The sequence below is a fragment of the Rhincodon typus genome, chromosome 22 (assembly GCF_021869965.1).
Source record: "Rhincodon typus isolate 14 chromosome 22, sRhiTyp1.1, whole genome shotgun sequence".
Lineage (NCBI taxonomy): Eukaryota > Metazoa > Chordata > Chondrichthyes > Orectolobiformes > Rhincodontidae > Rhincodon > Rhincodon typus.
The window spans coordinates 38,570,759-38,582,480 of NC_063353.1; the positions used below are offsets into that span (position 1 = coordinate 38,570,759).

General features: G+C 42.3%; 1 protein-coding gene across 1 annotated transcript in view; it reads left to right on the top strand.

Moving 5' to 3' along the window:
• The window catches only part of LOC109919248 (plexin-A4-like), a 503,825-nt gene that overhangs the window by 488,294 nt on the left and 3,809 nt on the right, over positions 1-11,722 (top strand). Inside the window, exons 23-24 of the mRNA XM_048609992.1 lie at positions 4,888-5,047; positions 7,495-7,598. Of these exons, the coding sequence (XP_048465949.1) occupies positions 4,888-5,047; positions 7,495-7,598 (264 nt within the window). The remainder of the gene's footprint in view (positions 1-4,887; positions 5,048-7,494; positions 7,599-11,722) is intronic.

The window sequence follows — 11,722 nt, forward strand, 5'->3', positions numbered from 1 at the left end:
GCCCTGCACCTTGTTGTCTCAGTAACCAGAGAATGCAGATTTAAGGTAAAAACTGGAGGTGAAATGAGTTTCTTTCATTTTATACAGAGTTGCTATGATCTGGAATTTGCAGCCAGAACAGTGAGATTGAAACCTATTCAGGAAAAGTGGTTTAGTGCTAACGTCATGGACTCATCATTCAAAGGCCTGGGCTAAATACTCTAGGGAAGTGGGTTCAAATTCCATTGTGAACTTGAATGATATCTGGAACTGAAAGCTTATCTCAGTCATGATAACCGTCCCAATTGTTAATCATTGTCATTTAAAAAATAAACCCATCTGGTTCACTACTGTCCATTCAGGAAAGAATTCAGCCATACTTACCTGGTCTGGTCTACATTTAACTCCAGACCTACATTAATATGATTGATTCTTATTTGCCCTTTGAAATGGTCCAGCTGTCATTGAGTTTGAGGAGCCATTAGGAGTGGCAGCATACACTGGCCTTGGTAGCAATGTTCACATCCCATGAAAGAATATAGGAGAAACGTTTTGAAAAGGATTTGAGATAAATGAGAGAGATAAAGAACAGGGGATTGACAGCTTATTGAAAGGTGTTAATACAGTAATGATGGACCTCTTGGCCTCTTCCAGTGCAATATCATTTTAACTGACTAAGACAGTCAGTTTCTTAGTTTGGGTCTTGGCTTTTTGTCAGTTCATCCATATATTGATGTCTGGGCAGGATGTCTGTTTGCTTTTTAAACTCTTCATTTTCATCATAATCGCCCCTCACAGCAAATATTTGCACCTCTACTGCTGAGGCTTGCACTTCCAGCGTCCATCAGTGATAGCCGTCATTGACCCTCTTTGTCTACCAGATTGTTTCTCTTAGCGGTGACTGCGCAGAATTGGGACCAGTACTAACACACAAGGAGCCTTTGTTCTTTGAATGGATAGGTGATACCTGCATATCTCTGGAGCACATAAGATGAGACAGGATGAATTGGCCTTGTGCACAGCTTGGGGCACTCAGAAACACTTTATTTATAATTGACTAAACTGAGCTGATAAGCATGACAGAGATAACACATTGTGGAGCTGGAGGAACACAGCAGGCCAGGCAGCATCAGGGGAACAGGAAAGCTGACGTTCCGGGTCGGGACCCCCAACTCAAAACAGTAGCTTTCCCACTTCTCTGATGCTGCCTGGCCTGCTGTGTTCCTGCAGCTTCACACACGGTTATCTCTGATTCCAGCATCGGCAGTTCTTAATATCTCTGATAAGCATGACAGAAGTGCTTTAGCAACCTTGTTTATTTGCGATTAGTGCCATACCTCCTGTTGGCCCTTTCAATGCATTTGCAGAGGAGGAGCAGGAGACACGGGAGGTGCAGAATCTGTGCTGGAATTTACTCCTGGTGGAAATGGTAGCACTATGCAAACTGGAAAAGATTTTATTTAACAGTAACTGTGACTAAGCATGCTCAATCATCTTAGTACTTCCACAATAGAGGGATTTTCTTTTCTGTCTGCAAACACCAGTGAATCACATATCCACCAGGACCAATCAGCATAGGATCTTGTTACAGCCTTGGTCAGGCAGCCATGGATAAGCCAGCTAAATTCCAAAAGAGATATGAGAGTGACTAACCTTGTCAGCAAGATAGCATTTGACTGAGCGTGGCATCAAGGAGTTGCAGCAAAACGGTAGTCGGTGGGAACTGGAGAAAAACTTTCTGCTGGTTAGAGTCATACCTAACCAAGGGAATATGTTTGTTGTTATTGGAGGCTGATCATCTCAGCATCAGAGCATCTCCTCTGTAGGAGTTCCTCAGTGTGGTGTTCTAGGTCTCATCATCTTCAGCAGATACATTAGAGCACTTTCCTCCATCATAAGGACAGAAGAAGAACGTTGGTTGATAATTACTGGGGAGGTGCTGGTATAATAGCAGTGTCAATATGAGTAATCCAGAGTCCCAGGCTAATGTTCTGGGCACAAAAGTTCAAATCCCACCATGGTAGACGGTGGAACTTGAATTCAATAAAAATCTGGAATTAACAAGAGCTAGTCTAATGATAACCACATGGTAACAACCACCGTCAGTTGTTGTAAAAACGCATTTGGTCCACTCCCTTGCTTTAGGAAGAAAATCTGCCATCCTTACAAATAACTGCAACTACAGCAATGTGATTGGCTCTTTGGCAATTATGGAAGGCAATAAAAACAGCAACACCCACAACCCCATGAAAAAATAAAGAAAAATATATCTAAAGGAAAAACGTTGTGCAATATTCAGGCTTATTTTTGCTTTCTCTGACACTGATGCTTTCTGTCATCATATTGAACAAAGCCTGGGCAACATTCAGGCTTGAGTTGACAAGTGGCATGTAACATTGGCAGTGACCACCTCTTATAAGAACAAATTTTACATCTCGTCAAGACATATTCAATAATATTACCATATCCTCCTTCGCCCCGCTCCCCGCCCCCATCACTGCTATCAACGTTATCATCGACTAGAAACTGAACCAGACCGGTAATACAAATATTTTGTATTAATACTCTCCTGACTCTCCAAAGCCTGTGCTAAATAACTCTCCTGACTCTCCAAAGTCTGTCCATCATCTACAAGGCACAAATCAGAAGTGTGATAGGATATATGCAGACATATATATGTGTCCCCATTGTTTAGATAAGCTTGTCTCCTACAGCAGTCAAGAAGCTTGACACCATTCATGACAAAGCAGTCTGCCTGATGGCACCATAGTCACTGCCTTCATCATTCACTCCCTCCACCATAGTGCACCATGGATATAATGGGTGATACTTAACAGGTATACTTGACAAGGCTTTATCAACAGAACCTAAAAATTGGTGACCCTGACCATTCCAAATGATAGGGTAGCAGGAAGTGTCGTCTTTTCTTGTCCAAATTTTACACCATCTTGACCTGGGCAGATACATTTATCGTGTCATCATCAGTAGGACTAGGCAGCATTTATTGCCCAGAGGGCAGTTCAGAGTCAACCACATTGCTGTGGGTCTGGAGTCACATCTAACTGCATTGTGGGAATGAATGACATCACTGCATGAACTCCATTGATGTGGAGGTGCCGGTGTTGGACTGGGGTGGACAAGGTCAGAAGTCACATGACTCCAGGTTCTAGTCTAACAGGTTTATTTGAAATCACAAACTTTCGGAGCACTGTCCCTTCGTCAGGCGGAGTGAGGAGAGGTACACAGACTCAGAATTTATAATCGAAGAGATCGAAAGATCATACAAATTGTGTGAGTGGAGTGTCGAATAATAAGTCTCTGCAGATGATCATGAGTATCAGATGGTGTGAGTAAAGTGTCAATAGCTGAATCTCAAGTGACGCGATGACCTATAATCTGATTAATTGAGGCAGAGAGATCATACTTTTTATTTATTTGTGGGATGTGGGCATCGCTCGCTGGCTGGCCAGCATTTATTGTCCGTCCTTAGTTGCCCTTGAGAAGGTGATGGTGAGCTGCCTTGTTGAACTGCTACAATCCACCTACCGTAGGTTAATCCATGATGCCATAAGGGAGGAAATTCAGGATTTTGACCCAAAAACAATGAAGGAATGATGATATATTTCCAAGTCAGAATGATGAGTGGCTTGGAGGGGAACTTGAAGGTGGTGGTGTTCCCATGTATCAGCTGCTCTTGTCCTTCTAGATGGAAGTGGTCATGGGTTTGGAAGCGGCTGTCTGAGGATCTTTGGTGAATTTTAAAATTCAATTACAAAGAATTAAAACTCAGGTGGTGCTGGTGACAAACCAAATGACTGGAATAACATGATGGGCATAAGAGTCTCATGCCGAGAGTCTAACCAAAGTAACAAGTAATCCAAAACTGTATAAATTTATTAAGGTAGAAAGATCATAACAAGTTATCAAGATGATGGTGTTAAAACAGGAGAGTAAGGAAGATTTTACAGATACAGAACAGTGTGGTGGGGTCACATGTAGCATGATATGAGCCCAAGATAATGGTTATTTTTTATTCATTCACGGGATGAGGGCATCGCTGGCTAGGCAGCATTTATTGCACAGAGGGCAGTTCAGAGTCAACCACATTGATGTGGGTCTGGAGTCACATGTAGGCCAGATCAGATAAGGATGGCAGTTTCCTTCCCTAAAGGATGTTAGTGAACCAGATGGGTTTTTCCGACAATCGGCAGTAGATTCACAGTCATCATTAGATTGTTAATTCCAGATATTAATTGAATTCAAATTCCACCATCTGCCATGGTGGGATTCAAACCCAGGTCCCCAAAATGTTATGTGGGTCTCTGGATTAACAGTACAGCGATAATACCACTAGGCTATCACCTCCCCTGTTGAGGCTGTCTTCATGGGTACGGAACTTGGCTATCAGTTTCTGCTTGGCGATTCTGTGTTGTTGTGTAACTCAAAGGCCACTTTGGAGGATGCTTACCCAAAGATCGGAGACTGAACATCTTTGGCCGCTGAAGTGTTCCCCAACTGGGAGGGAATATCCCTGTCTGACGATTGTTGCACAGTGTCCATGCATCCGTTGTCATAGCATCTGCATGGTCTCGCTATTGTACCACGCCTGAGAACGTCCTTGCTTGCAAAGTATGAGGTAGATAACATTGGCTAAATCACATGAGTATCTGCAGTTTACATGGTGGGGTGGTGTTCCTACGTGTGATGGTATTCCATGTCGATGATCTGCATGGTTCAATAATGTGCAGCTAGCAAGTGCCTTCCCAGGGATCACTAAGGATAGCTAGAAAATAAAGGCCTTACAAATGTTGTCCATGACCCAAGAATAAGTTCAGGAAAGCAGCCTGACTGTGTTCTATCCTCTTGTAATTTAGCCTCATATTCTCTGTTTGTTTTGTGTCTCTTTAGGTTCTATATTGTGTGAATCCAGATAACGAGAACAGCCCTGAAATTTCCACCAAGACACTGAACTGTGACACGATCACCCAGGTCAAGGAGAAGATTTTAGACGCTATCTTCAAGAATTTACCTTGTTCACACAGACCCAAAGCGGCCGACATGGATTTGGGTAAGAATTATCACTGAGGACAGCAACTCTCAACTCTACTATTCTTTGGCTGGGTGTGGTTTGGGCTCTTATATTGACTGACTGTATTTGAGTGAATTTCAGTGAATTAACTGTGGCTTCAGCTTCAAATCAAGACTCACCAGGAGCATAATCGTGATTACCCCAGACTTATTTCACACTTGACTTGTTATTTTTGCTCTCACCCAGATCCCCTTTAAAGTGAAACCAGGGTTCAGAGCTCATTGTACCAAGGTTGTATTGGCTTTGCCATAAGTTTCTTACCTGTCTGGCTTTTCACTGTGGGATAATTGGATACAGATTATTGAAGGAGCAGGTTTCATGGTTAATTAGCCTTTACCAGCTCCGGATTTCCTCATTCAAAACAACACTATGTTAGCTTTAACAAAAAAGCACAAATACTTCCTGCAAAGCCCAAATGCTTCAAATCTACTTGAACAGGAAAATGGAGCACCCAATCAGTGTTCTCACTGATGTCTCAGCCCTAAGACATTACTCGAATTTCTGAAGTGGGACTTGAACTTTCTAACTCAGAGGCAAGACAGCAACCCACTGAGCCACAGCTGGCAGCATTTTATAGATACGGTTTTGGAAAGCTTGTTCTCTGAGAAAGGATTAGAAAAGATAAAACCTTCAACACAGCAGTCAACTCAATAAAAGCACCACAACTTTCCAGAAGGAAACTGTGGAAAATCGTTCAGAGCTGGGAAGCTCATGACCTTTGTTAGACACTGCTTTCAAACTAAAAGTCAATGGGACTTTGATAATAAACACACTACCTAGTGCAGACCAGCACTGTGCACCTAGAAATGATCTCAGCTTTGACCCTTGCTCTGCACTGATATGACCAATTTCAGTTAAGGGTCGGTTAGCCTCAGCTCCCTTGGATAGGATGGTAACAAGTTCAGCCTGAGTTATCACTCTCTATGTTTTGACTTTGGTTGAGATTGCATATTCACTTTGCTGTTCCGTTCAAACAACAGGGAGTGGTTGATGTGAACATTTAAGGAGTAGCTAGACAAATATATCAGAGAGAAAGAGGTCGAGGGTGAAGATAATAAATTTAGATATGAAAAGCTGGGAGGAGATTCAGGAAGAGCATAAACATCGTCATAGACAAGTTAGGCCAAATGGCCTGTTCTGTCCTATATGCCCCATCTAATCTTGCTTGCATTTACATTGGGAGATGGTGGTAGAGGAGTTTTGTCACTGGACTAGTAACCCAGAGATTCAGGATAATGCACTAGGGAACATAGGTTCAGATCCCACCATAGCAACTGGTAGAATTTGAATTTAGTTAATAAATATAAAGTATAACACTATTGTCAGTATTGGTGATGATGGCAACTATTATTGATTGTTGAAAAAGCCCATTTGGTTCACTTTTGTCCTTTAGGGGAGGCAATCTGCCTTCTTACCTAGTCTAGCCTACATGTTGCTCCAGACTCTTAGTAACATGGTTGACTCTTAATTGTCCTCTGACATGGCCTTAGCAAGCTTCTCAGTTCAAGGGCAGTGAGGAATGAGCAACAAATACAGGCTTTACCTGCAATGTCACACATCCCAGGAAAGAATAAGGAAAAAAAATAGTCTCAAAGAGCTTCACAAGAAAGTTACTGATCAAATTTTGACACTGAGTCATGTAAAGAGACATTAGGACAGGTTTAGTCAAAAATAGTTAGGTATTAATCCATGGTTTAAAGGAAGAAAAGGAAACGGTAAGGTACAGAGAGAGGGAGTTTCTGTGCTGACAATGAAGGAAGCTGAAGGTACAGCCACCAATGGTGTGATTACTATATGTAGGGATGTGCAAGTGGTCAGAATTAGAGGAGTGCAGAAACGTTGAAGGCTGGAAAAGTTAATATGGATGGGGGAAGGGTGAAATTGTCGTGGTCTTTGAAAACAAAGATGAAGATGCAGCCAAATAATATGCTGCCGGTAAAGGTGTGTGTTGAAATGTGAAAAAAAAAACAAGCATTTGGTGAGAGACTGGGAATCACGATACAGTGTGAGTTTTTACCACTTGGGTGACAATGAGGAGGCGGGCAACAAAGGTGGCACAAGGAGGGCAATTACATTAAACCTTACACCCCAACAAAACAGACTGCTGCTGATTTTGTCCAACCTACACACTGGTGGAAAAAGATGATACATCTTGAATGACCTCCAAAGGAAAAATGTGATAAGGTTAACCTTCTAGTCAGAATTGATTAAACCACTTACAGGCAGCTTTTGAGCTGAAAAAGATTTCCTCCTTATCTTTACGTAGTTCAGACTTCCTCCCCCATTGAATGAAGTGCTTGTTTTCTTTAGATAATGACGCCCCATTGATCCATGATGTGAAGCCGAGTAGACTTTGCAATTTCATTGACTCTTTTTTTAATGTTCTCTTCCCCTTGCTGCCTCATCTGTTAACTTACACTCAACAGAGTGGCGACAGGGAAGGATGGCCAGGGTGATCCTGCAGGACGAAGATGTCACTACAAAGATAGAGAATGACTGGAAGAGGTTGAACACACTGGCGCATTATCAGGTGAGATGGGGGAGGTGATTGGCTGTGCTGGGTCAGCTGTCAATCACCGTTCTTGAGAGAGAGAGAGAGAGAGTGAAAGCAGTATTAGATTGCTCAGATTAATTCCTTGTGGTGATGTAAACTGCAGATTGTTTCCTCTGATAGAAACGTCCTTTCTTCATTAATGTGCAAATAATTTGGGAGATAAGCCATCAACTGCTAAATTAGGGATTTGACTTTGGACCACATTGGTGTTAAATTAAATGTCACAATGTTGACTGTCAGCACGGAGGTGGGAAGAAAAAACAGATGAGAAATTGATTGGATTGGAGATGAGATAATGAAGACAGGAGTTAATTCTTTCACCGGAAAGGGCAAGTTATCCTTGACAAATCGTGTCAAAATTTCCAAAGCTGTTAGGACTCTGGCAGCACAGGTGGCTCCTCTATCGAAAATGATAGATATTTTTTGCTCTTTGGTGATTTTAATGCTTGCCTGTGTAAATAAGTATGAAAGTTTCTGTGTCGTAACAATCTAAGGTTTGCAAATAAAGAACAAATTGGAAGCAAGATATTTGTGGATGCTGAAAACCTGAAATAAAACAAAGTGCTGGAGAATCTCAGCAGATCTGGGAGCATTTGTGGACAAAGGATTAAAGTTAACGTTTGGAGTTTAATGTGACTGTCCTTTGGAACTCAGTTCTGAACTTTGTTTCAGTCTCCCCAAAAGCAGCCAGACTGCTGAGTCTCTCCAGCACTGTTTTTATTTCAGATCTCCAGCAATATGCTTTCAGTTCAGAAGCTAATCTTTGTGCTTTAAAATCACTGAGAGAGAATACAAAGCTAATATCTTCAATCAAGGAACCCCCCCCCCCCACCATTCCCATCAAGGTTTCTCCAGCATATTCTATTTTTTTATACAAAAATTACTTTGATAATCATGTCCACATGTTTTCTATTGGGGTATAATCAATTTAAGTGAAGAGACAACACTTGAATTCTGGTAAAAGTTTGAAAAGAATAATGTTAACTGACTTCTGCTGAGAGTCAGTGCATTGAAGAAGCAATGGCACATTACAGCTGTGCTAAAATTCATGTTTATGATTGCACTCTCCTAAAACCTGACCATTTTATTTCATTCTTTGTGCACTGGGTGTGATCGATGCAGTGAATATATCATGCTGCATCTCCACCCCTGATATCCTGCTTTACACTGACATTAGACAAGTGAAAGTCTTGTCTTCCATTTCAGGACATGAAGCATTTGGACGAGACCAGTCCCAATGTTAAAACATCCTGTGATATGGCGCAGGTTGTAAATCAGATGGTAGCTTAAGGCATGTTGTTGCAACAGACCATAGAGAACTTCACTCTGCTTCTAAACTGTGCAGTGGTCAACATGAGAGTTCCTTCTGAAAAAATTGAACATCAAAAGTAGAACTGTATCATTCCCCATGAATGATACACTCTCCTCAATGAGCACAAAAAATGAGATAAAAATATATGGTCCAAATATTGCATGCAATGCAAGACAAAGGAAACATCACCATCTCCAACTATTCCTCCATCCAAACATCGTAAGATTTTAAGATATATGAGCAGAATTAGATCATTTGATTCATCAAATCTGCTGCACCATTTGATCATGGTTGATATGCTTCTCAAGTCCAGTCTCCTGCCTTCTCCCTATAACCCTTGATTCCTTACTAATCAAGAACTATCCATCTTTCCCTTAAGTACATCCAGTGATGTGGCCTCCATAGCCTTCTGAGGTAATGAGCTCCACAGACTCGCCACCCTCTGGCTGAAGAAATTCCTCTTCATCTCACTTCTAAACTGTTGTCCATTAACTCTGAGGCTGTACCCTTGGGTTGTAGTCTCTCTTACTAGTGAAAACATCTTCTCCACATCCATTCTCTCTGGGCCTCTCAGTATTCTGTAAATTTCAATCAGATTCCACTTCCCCCAATTATACTTCTAAGCTCCATTGAATACAGACCTGGAGTCCTCAACCTTTCTGCATATGACAAGCCCTTCAGCCCCAGGATCATTCTTGTAAACCTCCTCTGGGCCCCCTCCAAATGCCAGCACATCCTTCCTTAAAAATGGGGCCCAAGACTGGTTACAGTATTCGAAATGTGGTCTAACCAGAGCCTTCTACAGCCTCAGCACTGCATCTCTGCTGTTGTATAGCCCTCTTGAAATGAATGCGAACATTGCATTTGCCTTCCTAACTGCCAGCTAAACCTGTTAACCTGAAGGGAGTCCTGAACCAAGACTTGTAACTTGCTTTGTGCTTCACAGATCTGAAGCCTTGTCCCATTTAGAAAATAGTATATTTTTCCCACCAAGGTGTGTAACCTCACAATATCCCACATTGCATTCCATCTGCTCGCCACTCTCCTAGCCTGTCCAAGTCCTTCTGCAGCCTCCCTGCTTCATCATAACCAGTCCCTCCACCTATCACTGTGTCATCTGCAAATTGAACAACAATGTCCTCAGCTCCTTCGTCCAGATAATTAACGTATAATGTGAATAGTGGTGGTCCAAACACTGAATCTGTGGAATTCCTCCAGTCACTGGCTGCCATTCTGAAAAGACCCCTTTTACCTGCCTTCTGCTAGCCAGCTAATCCTCTCTCCATGCCAGTATCTTGCCCCTAACACTATGGGCTCTTACCTTTGTTTTAAAATTCAAGGGATGTGGGCATCACTGGGTAGACCAGCATTTATTGCCCATCCCTAATTGCCTAGAGGGCAGTTAAGAGTCAGCCACATTGCTGTGGGTCTGGACCAGACCTAAATGAGATTAGTAAACCAGATGAGTTTTTCCTGACAATTGCCAATGATTTTATGGTTATCACTGGACTCTTCATTCTGGATTATTATTGGATTCAAATTTCACTATCTGCCATGGTGAGATTCAAACCCAGCTCCCTCAGAACTTTACCTGGGTCTCTGGATTAATAGCCTAGCAATAATATCACTAGACTGTCGCCTACCCTTATTTAGCAGCCTTCTGTGCAGCACCTTGTGAAAAGGCCTTCTGGAAATCCAAATAGATTACATCCACTGGCTTTCCTTTGTCTAGTTACCTCCTCAAAGAATTCTAACAGATTTGTAAGGCATGACCTCTCCTTGATGAAGCCATGCTGACTCAGTCCTATTTTACCATGCAGGTCTGGCATCACCTGTGGAGGAGAAGACAGAGTTAAGGTTTCGGGTCCAGTGACCCTTCCTCAGAACTGAGTTCTGAGGAAGGCTCACCAGACCTAAAACGTTAACTCTGTCTTCTCCTCCGCGGATGCTGCCAGACCTGCTGAGCTTTTCCAGCAACTTTGTTCTTGTTCCTGATTTACAGCATCCGCAGTCCTTTTGATTTCTATTTTACCATGCATTTACCAAGTACTCCAGCAGCTCATCCTTAATAATGGACTCTAAAAATTTACCCAACACTGAGGTCAGGCTAACCAACCTATAATCTCCTTTCTTCTGCCTCCCTCCCTTCCCTACACTTTCCTTAAGCTCCCTAATCAAGTCTGGCTCATTACCACCTCACCAAATCCAGATCTGCCTGTTCCCTAGTGGGATCTACCACAAGCTGCTCCAAAGAAACACTCGTAGACATTTCACAAATTTTTCTTGGTATCCACTACCAACCAGATTTTCTTAGTCAACCCGCATATTGAAGCCCCCCCTCCGTGATTATTGTAATAGTGTCTTCCTTACATGCCTTTTCTATTTTCTGATTTATTTTCTTCCCCACATCCTGACTACTTCTAGGAAGCCTGTACGTAACTCCCCTCAGGATCTTTTTTTCCTTTGCATAGCCTCAACTGTACCTACAAGGATTCTACACCTTCTGACTGTATATCACAGCTTGCTATTGATTTAATTTCATTTCTCACTAACAAGGCAAACCCGCCCTCTCTGCCCATCTGCCTGTCCTTTCAGTAGAATGTTTATCTTTGGAGAATAAGTTCTGAGCCCTGATCCCCCACAGCCATATCTCTGTGATATCTACAATATCGTACCTGCCAATTTCAAAATGAGCTACAAACTAATTTGAGATAGTAGGAACTGCAGATGCTGGAGAATCCGAGACAACAAGGTGCAGGGCTGGATGAACACAGCAGGCCAAGCAGCA